This window comes from Odontesthes bonariensis, chromosome 1, assembly GCF_027942865.1.
Source record: "Odontesthes bonariensis isolate fOdoBon6 chromosome 1, fOdoBon6.hap1, whole genome shotgun sequence".
Lineage (NCBI taxonomy): Eukaryota > Metazoa > Chordata > Actinopteri > Atheriniformes > Atherinopsidae > Odontesthes > Odontesthes bonariensis.
The window spans coordinates 10,966,725-10,986,501 of NC_134506.1; the positions used below are offsets into that span (position 1 = coordinate 10,966,725).

The 19,777-nt window shown below is 39.7% G+C and overlaps 1 protein-coding gene across 3 annotated transcripts in view; it reads left to right on the forward strand.

Moving 5' to 3' along the window:
- Positions 1-19,777, forward strand: part of cdh8 (cadherin 8) — a 117,583-nt gene that overhangs the window by 36,820 nt on the left and 60,986 nt on the right. For all 3 annotated transcript variants that reach the window (XM_075470998.1, XM_075471130.1, XM_075471060.1), the window contains exon 3: positions 6,110-6,404. In XM_075470998.1, coding sequence (XP_075327113.1) covers positions 6,110-6,404 — 295 coding nt within the window. The remainder of the gene's footprint in view (positions 1-6,109; positions 6,405-19,777) is intronic.

Sequence of the window (19,777 nt, forward strand, 5' to 3'; positions counted from 1 at the left end):
CACCTGTAATAGTATTTAAAAAAAAAAATAGCTGTGGCTAATTTGCAGTTAATCAGTCAAGCTCTCAAAACAAGCAACTTAACAATTTTCTCTGCACGGTGGAGTATTAACAATCTAATACCGTAATAAATAGTAATATTCATCCATTTTTCTGCCAATAAATAAATACCTTTTTTAGTCAGACTACATTTTGTGCGGATATTAAGACAATTTGAGTATGGAGGAATGTGGAATTTTTGCTTTTCTTAATACTTTTAGCCGAGGGCAGTGTTAGAGAGCTTCTTCCACCACTGACAAACAGTAAACACAGATTTAGATTAAGTGCAGCAAGAGAAGCAATTTCTGACCCGCCCTAAGTACTAACTGAGGAAGAACTAAAAGACAGCAGTCTGACATACTGTGTGCAGTCTGTTCTTCATCACAGTGACAGGATCTCCTCCCTCTTGCTCCTCAATCCATTCTCCCTCTCCTCCTGTAGCCCTGCTGGTACATGCATAGGAGGAGCACACGTCTTATCAACTGTTTGCCCTGACAAGGAGCAAAATCATTAGTTCCATCTGTGGGTCAACACCGAGAGGATCTAGTTCCAAGGTGGGGTCAGTGTGTTCCGTACAAGCATGTGGGAGAAGAATGTGTTGAATCTTTCTCATTAAGATAGTGATTGTTCAAGTGATTGCTGTAAAAGCTCATCTTCAGCACAGGCTGACATATTTCCTCCTTCCTTGACAGGGTAAGCAAGTTGCATGCAGTCCCTGACTGGGAGTTGCGGTTGGCAAATGGAAGTGTGCTCATGAGTGTGTGTTTGTGGGTGCATGTGTGTGTTTCATGACATAGATCACTGTTAAGTACTGTCATGGGAAATTTTTTTCAGTCATCCAAATTCTTTCTTCATAAGACTGAACTGCCGCTTGGAGACATAAGGATTTCTTTCTTATCAACTGCCAGAGTTATGTAGCTAAGGAAGGAGTCAGTAAAAAGTTTTCAGGACTCAAGAATACAACCAAAATTTCAATTTTATTTCCCCCCAATTTTTTTCACAGGTCACTACTCTTTGTGTGTACTCGCACCTTAAAAAGAATATCACCATCAGAACCAATTAGAAGCAGAGAAGGGGCGGGTCTTCGCTTCTGACTTAAGACCAGTGTGTGCAATTAAACTGGGACCAGGACTGTAGGTCGACACATCAAGCCAGCTGTAAATCAAGACGAAGGGAAGTTTGCTTCCCATGACACATTTATCTGATTCTGGCTCTGAAAGCCTGACCAGCAGAGGTCTCACCTCTTACCCTGACTAAGACAGAAGATGAAAAGGCCAAAATATGAATATATATCGATTCATTTATTTATATTATATATTACAAAATTTGGGTTAGAAATCATCCTCTTGAAAAACACAGGTTGGATGTGAATTAATCTGTTCATCAACCACATAGACATAAACAGTTGATGGCAAACATCTCACTGCACCTTTAATCCTGTTTACGTTGTTTACATTGTTTATGAGTATGGAAAAATGACAAAATGAAAACTGTTGAAATATATTATTGTGACACTTATAGTGAAAAATTTGGTTGTATCTTGATTTTGCGGCAGTGCATCAGTGCAATGAGTTGGTCTTGAGCCCTGCTTTTCCAGCCTGAACACACACTGTACTCACTGACGCCATTATTTCAGCAAAGTGATTGATTATGTTTACTTTAACATAATAATGAAATGACTGCTTTTGTTGGTTACAAACAGAATGGCTGCACACAACGACTATATTGCTTTTCGGGATGATTTGAAGTCTTGAGTGCTTCTGACTTTACAGAAAGGTGACAGCCAACATCCATATTTACATTGTTACTTGTCAAATACTAAATCAACACAGGCTCACCAGTCTGTGTATTGTGCGCTTTGTTCCTCCTGTGCTCAAAATACTGTATTTTTGCATTGTGACTCTGGGGTGCAGTGTAGCAAATAAATGTCACCCCAGTCTGTTGTTATCTATGTGGAACAAGCAGATAGCTTGTTTCCCGGATCCCACAGTCAATGACACTGGTCGTTGGTGCTTTTTTTCAGTTGCTCTGGCAACTCACCTAATGACTAGGACCTGTGACAGTCCTCTTTTTTTTCACATCAGTAATTGTACTCTTTGATGACCAATCGCCCGCTCCAGTGTGAAGGCTGTCTAAAAAGTGGGAGACCGCGGCATTCAGGACAGTGTTAAGAATTGTGGCTGGTCAAAGCCAGTTCACCTCCACTTTTAGACAATTTCAAGATAAAGTGGCAGCTTCTGGCAAAATGAGGACTGAAAGTGTGACTTTTCATTTTCAAAAGAATGAACACAGAGTGACTTTTTGAATAGGAGATTTATTCATCCTCTGAATTTTTCTTAGTTTCATGCCATGATATGACATTGAGGAACCTTTCCGCTATGCAATGTTGAAAATTTAGGCCACAATAACGATGAAAAAAAGCTTTTAAAAGTCTTTTGTCCACTCAAAAGTCTGCTTTGGACAATGTTATATCTTATCACTGAACATAATGATGTGTGCTCAGATTGTGACCACGGGAGACCATTCTCAGATCCCCCAACTCAAAGCTGGCAGTTTGAACAACGAGCAGGATGTGATGCTTTGAAATTCAATCTTAATACAATAGGCAACTTAGAAAAGTCTAACATAAAAATCTTGAATTTTTCATTTGACCACATTTAGAACTAAAGCTTGGAGGCAATGGAGGCATCTTGTATCGTATAGTAAAGGCTTGTGAGGTGTTCCAACAGATAATGTGTAGTTTCTCTGTAATGAGAAAAAAAAAAATCTGATTTTAAAAGCAGTGATTTTTTTTCTTCCATGACTTTTGATATTTTGGTGGTATTACCCTATAAATCATTTTGAAGGACTGCATTCACACTATAAATGTGCAGATCTCTCGTTCATGATTTGCTGCTGATTGGCACTGTGTCTGTACGCATTACAAGGCTCTGACTTAACCGCTAGATAAAGGGGAGGAGGACATAATGTGGGAAATGTGAGCTGAGAAACTTGTTTTGTTGCTTTTTTTTTTAATTCAAAGGACTTATTTTCTTTTATTGTAGTATTTTTACTTAATTTTTTTTTTAAAGTTTTTACTATTTATGACTTTTTATCCATTTCATCGAAATTTTTTTCACTGAATTTCTTTTTTGAGTGCATTTCAGGATATTTTGTTTTTACCGCCCACTGCATTGGTTTCGAATGCATAGGGTACCGCTAAACCGACTCTTTTGTATCTTTAGGTTTTCCCTTGCTGGTACCATGACAGTTAGATGAACAGATGTGTTAAGACGGCAACATAGTGAAGCTCTCAGCAATGAAATGTATTCTTCTTTAGTTTTTTTCACATGTAACCATGATGGGTTTTAAACCTTAACCTTCTTTGAAAGCAAAACTTTAAACTATAGCTTTTAAATCAAAATTAAGCAGTAGAGAAAGACAGCAGTGCCAAAGTTGAACATTAACATCGGTTCATTGTTTGGGAATCAGATGTTTATCCTCCTCGTGCCCTCTGACCCCTTCATATAATTTCTGCTAATTGTTGATTAGCCAGCATTATAGACTGATGTTTAACAACTGCTGTTTACTGTTGGCCAGTGAAGGATAAATGACAACACGGAGCTATTCATTTCATTTACTATGATCTGAATTGAGAATGGGTTTGTGTTGCCTTTCAGGACTTTTCATACAAAATCACTTAATATATGTCAATATTACTCACTTTGTATGACTTGATGTGGTGTGTGTGGATGTGACTGTAAGTTTATTAGAATGCCCGGATAAACCAGTGACGTATCACCAGCGATGTAATCATGCTGCTCATCCTTGTCCACTAGAATCAGCCTCCATCCAGGCTCTCCTTCACCTCTTCATTCTTCATTCTCGGTCGTAATCACTGCAGTTGACTAAACTGAATGTTTTCCTTGGCAGTGGCATCAGTTACATTGCTTATCGATACCTTTGTTGATTGAAAACATTTTATGGCACCCCTCGATTTTCTCTCTTTTTTCTGACCTCCCCATTTGCTTTTTCTTTTAAGGGACATTCATCTTTGTAATAGCTGTGTACCTTGATTTGATTATTTCATTTTTACCTCTGACTTTATTATTGATTGATACTCCCTATTCAAAATTATTTTCCTCTTGTCTCCCCCACAACATTTTTGGCTGGTTTATGGCTTAATGTGCAGGCTGGCTCGTCTGGCATTTGACAAAACTGCCAAGACTCTCATGGTTGAATGATGACCCCTTGACAAATACAATATTATGACTGTAACACAAAAACAGAAAAAACAACGAATTGATTACCTCGTACTTTGTATTTAACTTTGGAAACGATAGATATTTCCATTTAAAAGTCTGCTTATCAACTCTCGCTCATGGATCTGTAAACGTACAAACTGTCCAGCAGTTTCAGCACCTCTGAGAGATTTCATGACTTGTTTCAAAGCTTGTTTCTGGAAATGTTTTGGCACACTCTAACTCATTCAAGTTGGATTTTGATTGAGTGTTTCCAAACCTTAGACTGTCAACATACGTATCGAGACATTTCACAAGTTTACGAGATAAATTTCTTAACTATTTACCAGAAATATGTTTGTCACGTTGTACAATGTGAAACTCAGTCAGTTCATTTCCTCTGGTGAAGACAACGATTTGCAGACATATCATGTTAAGCTGCAGAAATTACATTACACACTAGAAGCCACATGTTTAAAAAAAAATGAAAAAAAAATACGACAGACCATCATTAATTTGAGCCAATTTAAAGAGCTTCTCAGTGTGCAGGATGTTGCAAGGCATTTGTGTTAATGAGCTACATCATTCATGTGAAATGATGGAACAATTAGGAAAACAAAAGTGCAAGGTGTGACAATTTAAGTGAATGTGCTTTGTCAGTGTCTTCAAACAACACCTCAGAGACAGCAAAAGCATAAAAGCTGGCTTATAAGAACATTGCGGGGGGCTTAGGGGTCGGGATTTTTTACTGACAGATTTCTACCTTGCTTTTCTGCACCCCGACCATGCTCCCACAGGAGCTAAAACTCTGTGGCAGGAAATGAAATTAAAGCTGCTGAATTCAGATGTTTTGATTCCCGCCTTCCTGCTTGGTGTGTTTGGTGGCTGGGAGGCGCGTAGGTTAACAGGAACGCAGAACATTGGTGGATTTGTAAACGCCACCTCTCCCCTCCCCTCAGAAAGTCTCGCAGCTTCGGGATCAAGAGGTTTACATGAAAGGCGACTTACAACAGACAAAGCACTCTGTCTGTTTATGTGAATAAAACAAGCGTCTCGTCTTTTTGTCAGACCATAACCCAGGAGTTTCTCTTTTCCTCTGCCCAGTTTTTTAAATTCAACACAGCGGAAGCTTTTGCCTGCTCATCTGTCCACAGATGTTTGAACAGCCTTGCGAGGCTCTCTCAGACTCATTAGTTATACCATTCCATGTGGTGAGTGGGATCTAACCAATCAGCCTAGCACATAATGCAGCTTTAGAGAATTAATGAAACTGTAATTACAAAAATAATGAGGCCTGTGCAGTATTGTCCAGTAACTTTAGGGCTATTTTTTGGGGGAGAATGAAGCATGGTATGCTGAGTTTCCTTTTACATTTTTTATGGATTTTCCATTCTTGCCCTGTGTACATTCAAAGCACATCCAGTTTCTTCATTATGTGAATTTCAGACTATTAAGAGCAATATATCTTACATTGTGTGTATGTATGATGCATTTGTAATGTATAATGAGGAACAGTGTAAGCTATGGTTTATTTCCTATGCTGCTTATAAACTTATTGTCCCCTGCGGGCCTCATTTAGGAAAGCACAGGTTATGTTGAGCCATCTTTCGTCTTTGTGCTACACTACTTTCAGAAAAGCACAGCAGCAAAAGAAATTTAAAAAAACAAACAAAAAACACATTATGGTCATGTTGCACACTTATCAGCATTTACTTGATGAGAACTATTTGAGTCTGCTGAGCATGTACACTTGCATTCATTAAAAGTCCCAATCTGAGTCTACAAAGTGGGAGCAAACCAAGGACTCTGTTGCACCTTTTAACTCTTATCTCGTCTCTTCTTTTGATTGCAGCTACACACGGATCTGGATGTTGGCAACAAGAACATCAAATATGTCCTCGCAGGCGAGGGGGCAGGTACCATTTTTGCCATCAACGAGTTAACAGGTGACATCCATGCCATGAAGAGGTTGGACCGTGAGGAGAAAGCAGAGTACACGCTAACAGCCCAGGTCGTTAACGCAGATACAGACAAGCCTTTGGAGCCGCCATCCGAGTTCATCATCAAAGTCCAGGACATAAACGACAATCCACCGCAGTTCATTGAGGGCCCATACCGCGCATCTGTTCCAGAAATGTCTGCTGTTGGTAAGTCACTGTAGACGGAGCACATTTCTATCTCTCTGCCTCAGACAGCAGCCTAATCAGTGAGTGAGATTTCCAAGACGGCTGATCTCTAATGGGCTATTGCATAGAAATAATGAGTGAAACAGAACAAGAGGAAATGAGTGTGCCTATTTACATGCTTGCTGCTATGAGTATTTTGGCAAATGAAAATACAAGTATGATAAATCAAATCAAATCACTGGGACCTCACAACTGGTGTCAGTGTCAACACACACTTGAGGGAGGGCCCTCTACAAACAGCTCACGTACAAAGAGCTAACAATATGCAAAGCATGAGCAAATCAGAAATGTATTGTTGAATGTAACAAAGAAAAAAATGAGAGGCTAGAAATACATTGTTAAGCTTACACACAACCTGAATTCTGCATGCGTCGAGGAAGTACTATTGGCATATTTCAGACATGCTATGGCAGCATCAGCACATGCAGTTACATCATATTGCTACTCTGGCAGGCAATCATTTTGTGAAGTGAACCATTTGGAAAAATGTTGAATTTTCACTCCATTCCATGAAATTTTTATCCCTGCAGGCAGTAATGTGCTAACATGGCTAAACTGGCTTTACCTAATAGTTACAGAAATATTTCAAAGTTGAGAAAATGTTCTGGACCAATTTGACAAAAGCTGTAAAACTATTTTTAGTAAGATTTGTAGTTTACCTTTAACTTTTATTGGACAACAGACTTGGTCGAAATCCAGATTCCTCTTCTTGGTCCTATTTTTGTTTTGTAGAGGTAAAGTGTCCTTTTTTCTTTAGGGAATCAGAAAAAGTGGTCACCTAGCCATCTAAATGGCCCCCGACACCTCCTTTGAGGGGCTAGATGATCAGTAGATCCTCAGAAGAAATGAAAGCTTATTTCTGCAAAAAAGGAGCCGTAGGGCCCAGTGAGCCAAGGGAGGTTTTGGGATAACTGAGATAATACTGTAGGAAAGTCTGCACAGGAATCTTTTGAAAAGCAGCAAAAAGGAAATATGCTTCCATTTGCTGGTTTGAAGCAAACAAACTAGGGTGGGCAGGGTGACCACAGGCGGACGGTATTGAATTCATTGCTAATGGTTATAATTTCAGAGAAGTAGTTGTCTGAAGAGGAAACAAACTTTCAGGAGGGAAAACTGTGGTGGACATCTGCAAGAGCGGAAAAAAAGAGAAAGATGGAGAGAGCTTTTCCTGAAAATTACTTTAACCCTTTAACGCCTATTGTCGCATATATGCTACAAACCGATTGACTCAATCAACCAGCTGAGATAGCATCTTTATTCCCCCAATTCCGGCTAGTCCATATTCACTACGGACCTAGGAACCTTTATATAAATAAATATGTAAAAAAAAAAAAGGGTGAATAAAAAAAAACATTGTTTTTTCACTGTTATATTACTGTGTTGTTGTTATCTTATTATTGACCATTATGCCTGTTGTCGCAAATTTGCAACATACCAACATTTCTATTTATTTTTTGTGCAAAAGTGAAATTAATAATCTCAGCATTATTTACCATTTACTTAAAGGCTAAAACACACACAAAACATTCTTTTATATACAGCTATATAAATTCAGGCGTTAAGGGGTTAATCTTTGGAAATAAATGGGATATCACATTATGTTTGGGAAGACACCGGTCAGTAACCATCCCAAGTGAGCTTATAAACAGTATTTGTACAATTGTTTTTTTCCCCCTTATTTTTATCATTTCAATCCATGTTTTCTTCATCACATCATCAAAATGCAAATCAAACACAGCAATGGAAACCTGGCTACTGAGAAAGCAAATGATTCCATGCAGAGTCTCCATGTACTTCTATACTCGTTATTTTTTACCTGCCCTGGCAGCACTAACTGCCATTCTTAAGACAACTACAAAAGCCCACCACGAAGTAGCACTCAAGCAACTGAAAATACATTCCATTGCACTGTATAATAATGTATTCATGTATTCTCATATATCCTCACTTCATTCATGCATTTAAATGACCACTGTGTGATATTAATTTATCATTCAAGCAGGATTGGCAGAAGCCTGCCAGTGGATCGTTACACTGTGTTTTTTTTCTTCATAGGAACCTCACCACTGACCCCAGAGCAGCAGGAGTCTTGTAAAAAATGTTTCCATCCGTAGCAGGAAGGACATCAGAGTTTGGCTTTATGCTGTTTTGACATTGTAGGAGCTCAGTTAGAAGGCTGGGGTCTGTTGCTGGGCGGTATGCGCTTGTTATTGTGTTTCCACATTGAGCTGCCTCTTGTTACCTGTCAGGAAACTGGCACAACATGCTGGGGCAGATGGTGTTAGGTATGTAATGGAATCTGTTTAGTAAATCCCATCTGTAATATGCAGCCATTGCTTCGGTTCTTTGAGGCAGAGATGATTTAGCTCCAGCTACTCATGATGACTGTCACTGATTCTTATTAGCTGCTGATGCGGTGGAAGCAAAGAGGAACAAAAGACACTGCAAAAGTATCAGTGTAAACACAAAATAACATTGAACTCTTCTTGTTTGAACTCTGTTACGTGATCCTTGCTGCTTACTCCTTTAGATCTCAGCTGAAAAGTACTGTAGCTCTCTAAGGGTTTTGTGAGTGCAGAGCAGGGACAACCATAGAGATGGGGTAGAGAGCAAAGTGGTAGTTGACAGCATTCTGCGATTTGCCGGTGGGAATAATGCATAAAAAATGGAAATCAGCATCTCTTTGTTGATTGTTGTTCCCTTTTGTCACTACTGATTAATTAAACATTCACAGATCCTCAGTTCTTTGTCTGAAAGCCTTTATTTATTTATTTTTTTCAAGTAGTGAGTTTTCCACTTGTGAAGTTTTCATGTACTGTGCTGTTAAGGGAAGAGTTAGAGATTCCGGACAAACAAACAAGAAGCCACACATCTCTCTCTCTCTCTCTCTCATGTTCGCAAATCACCAGCTTCTTTCCTGTAGCAGTTCATCTTTATCATTCTGAAAATGTGAGTGGAACTCGGTGGATTACTGGAAGTGTGTTGAACGGTGGATAAAGAATAAGGTCCACAAGAAAGGGAGCTGAAATAGATGTCGGTGAAGTGTGCTGCATATGAGAAACGAGGAAGCATTCAAATGTAATTATGGCACAGGGAAAAGATGTTGCCCTTTATCTGGAACTGAATTCAGACAATGCTGAACATGGCGATGCATTTTTCCTTGGCATGAACCCACCTACGTCGAACAATCAAGAATCTAATCCAGACCATAACAGGCTGCTTATCCAGACAATGTTATCCACTTATAGGGCTTGTCAGTTCCACTCCAGACTTCATCAATGTCTAAGCAGCTCTGTGCTTATCATGAGTGTATCCACGCAGTATCAGTGAGACCAGGGGCAAATATCAACACCCAGCTTTTATCTGTCAAGGACTACTTCTAGATAGAAAACCCCCATATTGAATGTCACCATCCCCCATAGGAAGCGGTCCCCACAGCCGGATGAGATATGTGACATGGGCCACTGAGGTTGCCATGTTTCCTGTGTGTGGAGGAGCATAGAGGTTAATGGGAAATGAAGGAGAAAGACCTTTTGTTCTTCGTTTAAAAGGGCTAGTCGGATAAGACGTGTGGCTTTCTGTGACTTTTCTGTGACTTTCATCCTCCTGAATGACTCAGAATGGAGGTGACTCTGATTTTAATTGTTTAGTGGAATGTCCCCTCTAAGTACAGTGCAACAATGAGAGGAAGTGAGGAGCAAAGGTGTTTGCGGCGCTGGAGGAAAAATGGCTTGAAAGAATAGGATTTTATTTCATTAGAGTAAGCATCCGGTGTAATTCTGTTTTCAATAATGTTTTCATGTTTGGCATGAGCAAAGTTTTCTATGTGGTGCTGTTATAGAGGGGTGAAATGCATATCTGAAATTGTAACATTAGAGAACAACCAAATACTTTAAAGTTTTCCAGGGGCAGCAGAACATTAAACTAAACTACTAATTTCCGGTTCATTAGGTTAGATTTATTAGTTGAACTCTTGAGGCTCGATGCTCATGCTAACTCTGCATTCTCCATCTCTGCTGGAGACGTTCAGGAAAACTATGAAGCTGAAAACAACACTGCGTATATAAAAGTAAAAGGTGAAAGCTCCCGACAACTTTACAAAATCATTTCATCATTCCATCCATTTTCTATAACCGTTTTATCCAACTCAGGGTTGTGAAGGGGCTGGAGCCTATCATTGGGCGAGAGGCAGGGTACACCCTGGACCGGTCACCAGTCGAGACACACAACCATCCACGCTCACACTTACACCTAGGGGAAATTTAGAGTCACCAATTAACCTAACATGCATGTTTTTGGATGGTGGGGGGAAGCCAGTGTACCCAGAGAGAACCCACGCATACATCGGGAGAACATGCAAACTCCACACAGAAAGGCTCCAGCTGAGAATTGAACCTGGAACTCTCGCTGTGAGGCAACGGTGCTAACCTCCACGCCACTGTGCAGGCCCCAAAACCACTTACACAGCCTGAATTACTTAAAACAGATGGCTTAGACAGCTGTTTTAAGCCATTTTCAGACATATACTTGAGTCTGGAAATATTCTAGAAATATTCCGAAACATTCACTCTGGACTCAGTGGCTCAGATGTCTTGTGAACATAACAGCTAATATTCTGGAGCATTTGCTGCTCCTGAGCACGTTGAATGATTGTGTGGGATGATGAGACAAGCTGCTTCCTGTTCCTTTCTGCTAACCTGTTTACTAATTTTCACTCGCTTCATTTTACTGCGTGTGCGTTCAGATGCACATGGTATCTATATCAACACACTAACGGCCCGAAGGAGCCTCACCCACTACTCTCAACCGTGAGAGAGAAAACAGCGATTTCCACACTGTAACCTTCTTATTTACACATATGTCGGTTTCTCCCGCAGAAAGTCTCCCTCTGTGAAGTGCCGATATGAGAAGCAACTACGGAAAAAAAATGCCGAACCATAGTTCACACACATTTTCCTAAACACCTGATGTGTAAAAACAGCTTCACTGACTAAATTTGAACTGAGTTTGGGGTGACTCTAAATGCCTTGTCCTACTGATGCACCAAGTTTGTCAAGACCATGACAGACTCACTGATGTTTGTTCAAGTGTCACAAACATTCATTTTGTTTTAACTTAAAATTCCTGAAAAATTCCAGAAAAAAGAGTGACAAGCAGATTTAAGAGGCATAAAGGACAGAGAGGTATTGTCGTCTTTAAAGCAAGCGATCCAATCTAGTCCAATCTCAGCCAGAGTTTTCCTTTCTGGTTTATGTTTAATTAAGCAATTGAACAGGTTTAGGCATTTGTGATTGCTTTAGGTTTAGTTCGGGGGAGACACTGAAAACTACTTGTCTTAGGGCTAGTACTACTGTTAAACTTACATTCTCACGAGGCACTAAAAAATGAATATTTCTGCCTATCTCGTTTATGGCTCCCAGCCCATCTGCAAAAGACAGAAAATATGCAGGAGACAAAACCAACATCTCCCACTGAAATGCATTACTTTAAAAACCATGCTGGGTGGCAAGACAAATAATGCATTATTTGTGTCCATCAGCAGGAATACAGATATTTTACTTTCATGACCTCTGTTGAAGTTTCCCCTCTAAATGAGGACCAGAGTGGTGAGCCCAGCAGCCTGTTTCCTGCTTTACAGTTTTCTCTCAGGATGCTGTGTTGTCTTTCTGCCTCTGCCTCCATGTGTTGCCTTCCATTTGACTTAACAGTAAATGTGCGCTGTATTGATAAAAACAAACAACCATCCTCATAATGTCCACAATAGTCCATGGAATAAGCCTTTGCATTTTCTTTAATCCTGTAGCTGTGCAGCTTTGTCTAATTATTTAAGAAACCTCAGCATTAGCTCAGATTATTTGCTCATCACTATGAGAACGCCTTTCCACATTACACATGCTAATTTGATCTTTTATTAGTATCAAAATATTTACTATCCTCATAGAGTCATTTTTCAGGTTATCAAGCTGATTTTTGTTTTATGTGTTTTACAAATCCGAGCTTTGTTTAATATCCTCTGCTTGTAATCCTCAGGCGAAAAAAAGAGAAAGTCAGATCATTATCAGCTCGTTTAATCACAGCCGATTAATATTTGATGTACTATATCTCTTCTTGTCTCAGTTATATTCTTAGCTATAAAAATACATTCATTTGATAGTGTTGGTATCATTTCAGTTGAAGTAAGTTTCTAGCTTCTTTGTGCAAACGTGGCCATGATAAGAAATGTGATTCCTTTGTTCGGACTGCAAAGATCTCACAGGATTAGTAGATCCTGTTTTCCTGTTAATGGGGTCTTCGACTTGAAGGCCAGTACAAGCTGACAAATTCCCTTGTATGTCGACCATATGCTGGAATTATGAAGCTCTGCCACCGTCTGCAGCTAACAAGGGGATTGTGATGTAGATGGAAATTACAAAATCTGCTTGAAGTGACACTTCAGGTAATTAGAAAGAGGTCGCAAGACCCTCCTCCCTGTGTTAAGGGGGGTGCGATTGACAATAATTGCTGCACTGCGAAAACACACTCGCTAAAAGTTGTTTTGCTGCATGGAACTCGTGCAAGAGACGCCCCAGGAGTGTTGGGACTGCGAGCGTGCTTCATTATCAGGGCGATTAATAAGCGGGCGTGTAAACAGATGGCCCATCTCTCTCTCGTATGGGCCGCGCTCTCTGAAACCGCAGCAAAATGAATACCTGCATTGAAGCACATATCCTCGCCAAATGTGTCAGGATTTGCTAAATTGGAGCGAGGACATAAAATTGAAGTGACATTAACAGATTACCTGGAGTTGATTTGCATTTTCAGAGTTATTATGGGTGGGGGTAACAGGACTAACAGGCGCAGCCGTCTATGTAGGGTCTTAATGATGTTTCTGATTATGCTCTCATCACCACCGGCAGCTGGGAAAATAAGTAAAGGCTTGTCGCCCCAGGTTTGGACGATGAATGAGCAGTCTTGATCAAGAGGAGACATGGAAATGAGCAAGATGCAGACCTTTATAAGAGCTGATCGCCCCATGCTTCCAACATGGAGGATTAGGCTCACTGTGGTCACATACAATTTAATACGCTCTTAGCTGTATGGTTCATCCACAGATACATAACCCTGCATGAACCAAAATGCTGTTAAATACCACTGTATGTGTCATCAAAGTATGGGTTAAACCCCGTTCATATTCACCTACAGTACTTACAAAAGTTTTGAGCTACCCATTATTTCTTTATATTTTGTTTCCAAGCATCCAAACTTTCTTAAAATCTTCTAAGGAGGTCTTGTAAAATAATTATCTATCTATCTATCTATCTATCTATCTATCTATCTATCTATCTATCTATCTATCTATCTATCTATCTATCTATCTATCTATATTTTTCCACACATTGCAGACATTCAGAATAATGAAAGGAAAACTGAGATATTTTCACACCATTTCATGCTTCACTCAGGCCAGAAACCACTATAAATAAAAATGACCTTTCTTAATATACTAAGATATTATTTTTGTTCTATGCTGATCTTGCAGTACATTTTGAACATATGTTGGTCTTGGAAAGTCTGAGCCTGGAAGCATTAAACACGCAGCTAAACTTGAATAGACCGTTGCAGTATTTCAGGGTCACAGCAGCCCACAAGTAAAAGAAGCACATTTATAGTGCCTCTTTTATCTACCATTTTTCTGTCGAGCTTTGAGCTGAGAGCTTAAAGGGAGGCTATGTGGTGTTTGTGTGTCTCTCTTCTCTGATCCTAGACTCTGGTCTGCAGCTTGGCAGATGGACTGAGTGGCAGGGGGCCCCTGGCCCTTTAACACAGTGGGCATCTGGGCCAGAGCTGGACCAGTGCACGGCTGCAGCACATCTGATGAGCATGCTTCTGGGCTGGACAGGGATGTGGCAGACTCGGACTGTGATGATGGTGGTGGGTGGCTCATAGGCTGAGCTGGGGTGAGAGGCGGTCAGACCGGTGATCCTGGCCAAGGCTTCGACTCTCTCAGGCCTGTCTAAGTGCCAGAGCCTGTGTGCCAGCCTGCCCTTTTCTGTGGCCGTGCTAAATGGGGATAGGACAGGCCCCCGAGGCAGAAAGGATTTAACTGACATGCTGGAGTTTCTCTGTAAATAACCTGCTACTCCTATCTGTCTCACCTCATTTGGCAACAGCATCTGCATTAGTGCTCCTGTGTGAGTGTGTGTGTGTGTGTGTGTTCAATCCTGTGTATGTAGTGTACTTGTAGGGCTTGTTTTTAGTCACCTCTGTTTGTATCTCGAGTACTTATCACTTGTCAATTACTCTTTTGCATTCTTTTTTCCTGCTTTAGTCTGTATCCACTAGAAGTCTGACAGAATAAAGTGAAATAAATAACTCAGTTAAAAAACATATAGCAAGCTTTCTTAAATGTAACCACATAACCTGTATAATTAATATACATATGGTATTTTCAAGGAACAAAACTGCTACATTCGCTGAAAATTTAGTTAAGTTCTAAGAATCTTTATAATGTGTGGAAAAGTACGTACCTACTCTAGCACAGGTCCTTCTGCATTCACTGACAACGAGGAACCCTGATTTATTTTACTCCGACTCGATCAAACCAAAGAAAATGACAAATGGATTTCTTAGTAGCAAGCTAAGGAGAGGTTAGTCAAACCAGACATTTGTATTTTTATTAGATTCAAAAAAGGCAGCTTACGAATCACACAAAAAAAATGTCATTAGTTAATTTGGATCAAATACAACATCAAGCAGAGCTTTAAGCTAATGTGGAATAAAAATGTGTATTATTTGTTAGCAAAGCTGTGTGTATCAAAAAGAACGGAAGATTGATTTCCAACATTCTACATCTGAGGGACATTAAATGCATTGTGAGAGCCTGAAGTGGACCAAACCACTGTAAAAATCAGAAGAATTTATGGGTCTGTAATTTGGACAAATCACTTTTTCACTTCATATTCACTATAAATGTATCCAAAGTTAATTGTGAATTCAGCATGTCTTTGTTTCAAACTCAGGCTTTACATGGCCTGTACAAAAAAATGGAAAATAAAGTATTCTCAGAGCTAAGCATATAATGTGTGTTGAAATAAATTAATAAAAAAAAAATAATGAAAAAAAACATACACACACACACACACACACACACAATGTGCATTACTAATTCATCAAATGTTATTTATTATCCAATGTAGCTCTGAATTATGTATGTAACATCATCAGTCACTGGTCCAGATACAGTAATATGAGCTCTTTAGAACCCCTTGGGGTATTATTTTTTTCCTAGTGAGTGCATGAGGCATGCATGCTCACAATGTATACTTATCTCCTGCGCACACACGGGCAGTAAGACACATGCTTTTTCTGCCGTGGCATAAAGATGCTGTTGCTCAGGTGTGATATGTCTCTTCTCCCCTGTGTAACCCCTCATGCACACACTTTCCACCCCTCCCTTCTGCTCACCACTGCTCTCCTTTGCTAAGCTAATGTTCTCTTTCACCCTTCCCTTGAGGGAGAACAAAATGTAGCTGGTTTCTAGGTAATGAAGCCCTTCAATGTGATCTGCATAAGATTGCCGCTCTAGCTGGCGTGGCTGCCTTGCCCCAATGAATAGCAAAAGACTCTCAATGAGACTAAGGACAAAAAGCTGCTTTCTCCTTAGCCACGGTGTCGTTTTTCAAACAAAGTCGCCTTTCTGTCACTTTTTTCAAGGCATGCCCGTAAAGAAGCAAGAGAAGAAAAATGAAACGGTAGGAGATAAATAACAAACAAAGCTCATGGAGGGTAACATAAATGAGTGCGCGTGTGTCTCAGCGAACAAGTGCACAAATTTTCTTGTGCCTTTTTCTGTAATGGAGAAAGATGTGAATAACCAAGGCTGTCACAAGTGCCTCCCTCTGTGTTGTGGAGGAGTGGATGTGATTAAGTCAATTTAATGCAGCGGGGTCAACACTTGTATAATGGGGCATGAGAAACTCAAAGGTTAAGAATGAAATTTGTTTGGCTGAATGCATTTTTTTTGTAATATTTATGAGGCTACGGAATTAATACATGGAAAAAGCTTTTTGTCACATCCCCAAGTTGCCGTTTCCTCCAATTAAGGATTTGTTCTGAAAGGTTTTTGCAGCTTCAAAACGCACGAGTCTCGTCTTATACTGTCACACACTGCCCATCGTTGCATCAAGGTCAGTTAATCAATCTGAGAGTGAAAACAAGGACAAGGCATCCTCACTTCTGTGGGGGAGGAAAAGAGCTGATTCAGTTCAGCATGTTATCCGAAGACACTGTAAAGGCAACCAGTGGGCAGTTAGGCTAAAGTCAGTAGTGTGAAGGAATAATTTGTCATGTGGCCTTATTATAACAATAAGTAATGACAAGATTACTGCAAGAATAGCCTTTTTCTTAGCTGTAAGAGACTGCAGAGGATATTTCAGCAATTTTTCCAAACTTAAACTCAAATTACTGATAGGTGAGTGGAATATTTTTTATAAAAAACAGCTGATTAACCAATACTGAACATCAGTTGAAGCCATAAATACAACCATGGTTTTCTTTACTCGTTCAAATTGGATGGTAAAGCCTTTGGATTTAAACTGATCAGTCACTTAAAGGACAAGACCGTTTTTTTGACATTGGGCCCTTGATTTCACATTATAACATGATGTTCTACTCACCCCTGCTTGTTGTTGGTCATTTGGAGCTGTTCCGAAGATATTCGAGAGGCGTCTGGCTGCTCTCTTGAGATATTCGGCCATGAAACGGTTTCCTATGGGCAACGTTATACAGGCACAAACTATGCTTTTTATAATTTATTAATTACTGAACACTAGCACTGATAACGTGGAGGTGCGTCGCTTACTTAAAGGATAAGACCGTTTTTTTGACATTGGGCCCTTGATTTCACATTATAACATGATGTTCTACTCACCCCTGCTTGTTGTTGGTCATTTGGAGCTGTTCCGAAGATATTCGAGAGGCGTCTGGCTGCTCTCTTGAGATATTCGGCCATGAAACGGTTTCCTATGGGCAACGTTATACAGGCACAAACTATGCTGTTTATAATTTATTAATTACTGTACACTAGCACTGATAACGTGGAGGTGCGTCGCTTACTTAAAAAAATCCGGGTTGCTGTAATTTTGAATTTTAGCTGAATGAATAAATAGTCAGCAGGTCTGTGGGCTGTCTGTGGTAGTAGCACGACGATGACGTCAGTAACACCCACTTTACGACAAAAAATCAAAATTACAGTAACCCAGATTTTTTTAAGTAAGCGACGCACCTCCACGTTATCAGTGCTAGTGTACAGTAATTAATAAATTATAAAAAGCATAGTTTGTGCCTGTATAACGTTGCCCATAGGAAACCGTTTCATGGCCGAATATCTCAAGAGAGCAGCCAGACGACTCTCGAATATCTTCGGAACAGCTCCAAATTACCAACAACAAGCAGGGGTGAGTAGAACATCATGTTATAATGTGAAATCAAGGGCCCAATGTCAAAAAAACGGTCTTGTCCTTTAAGGCAATATTGGAAACAGCTTGCACACAGTGAAAGAACAATTTCATAATGTGAATGAAAAAATAGTGTTCCCGAGTACTTTCAGTATCAAAGACTACAGCAGCCATGTAGCATTCCATGGCAAGATTGCAAGATTTAAACAAAATGAAAAAGAAAATGTTTTAAAGAAAATATAGAGGGTTGTGATAACGTATTGTAAGCTTAAAGTAAAAAGTTGCAGTTTGCATAAAACCACTTATCACAGTGTTTACTTACATCACATTTTCCTCCATAGTGACACAGGACATTTTTTGCTTGTATTTCCAGTTCCCCCCTTGACTTGCTTTTTGACTCCAACATGGAAAAATTAGTGGAGCATTCATTTAAAATTAAACCTCAGCGCAAACCCCTATTAAAGTACTTTTCCATTGTTTAGTTAATGATAAGAACAGCCTTCATTGTTCATCCATTAAGTGAGCTAGCTGTCAAAAATGTTCTCTTCTGTGAGGATCAACTAGCTTCCATTAAGCTCTTTGGATGTTGCGCTGGAGCAGCCAAGCGGGGATGACTACTCCATGAGGTGAAATCTTTTGGAACAGCATGGTTCAATCAGTATTTAATCAATCTTTAATGGCTCTGACCTGTTTTATGTAATACTTTGTGTTTGTTTGTGTAGTACACATACATTACAAGCCTTCCGGCAGCATATCTAGCTGGCCTGCATCCTGTGGCCTTGTGACATTCGGTGCAACAATATCAGTATACTGTGGCACAACCATGACAGTAACAACATTGGATTCTTTCATACCCTCATGTTTTGTGTCTCAGTTCAGCATGTGAAATACTTATGCATACCTCTTTCCTCTTTCATATAAAAGTTGCACTGAATATAAGATAAAGATTCAGTTCTTCCCAATTTGAAAACAACAGCTGAAGGCCAAAACGAACAAGCTTGACGTTTGGAGAAACGTCAACCTCAACAACAACAAGATCTGACACAATCCAGGAGGAATTTATCTTTGTACCTCTACCTGATCAAAACTGCAAATTACAGAAAAAATGATCTGCTTCCATAAAAGCCAGGGTCAGTGAACACAGATGATAGTAAACCTGTTCATTTCCAGCTTGTGCCCTGTTGTCCCATCTTTTTGGATCCAAATCATTAACAGGGGCAAAAATGTTGAATTGAATTAATTGTTCTCAAACAAAGTGCTTTGTTTTGCCATTGACAGGCTATAATTGTTTCATACCTGAAGTTAGTGCTAATTGATTGAGGTCCGTTTTCCATTTAGCGTGTTTTACTAGAGTTGGCAGCAGAACAGAATTTATATTGTCTCCAAGTGTCCAGATTTCAAATGACTGTCCTTTTCTCCTAAATTGTGCCCATGGGTTATATGTTCCCTTGCAGGTGAATATGACCCTTAATTACGATTGAAGAATATGTGACTTCTAGTGGCTATGATACTAACTACAAGTGAATTGTAAAAATGGCATTCACGAGGGTTACTGCCACATGGCAAAAAGAGTGTGAAAAAGAGCGTAGACAACCAGATTTATATTTAAATATAACCAAGGAAACCAGCAAAATGGCCTCTGTGGTGTCCAACAGTTTTTTTTTAACACTAACCGGAATTGTTTGTGTGTTAACCCAAGCAGGAAGTGACATAGATCAACCCAAAAGTGAAGAAACAGTTTTCATAAGTTGGTCTCAATCTCATGTTACACAAAGGCTTATGTTTAAAAGGGCTACGCGGAGCTGCACTATCTTTAACAAAAAACTCAAAGGGATAGTTCGCCTCTTTTGACATGAAGCTGTATGACATCCCATATTAGCAACATCATTTATGAACATT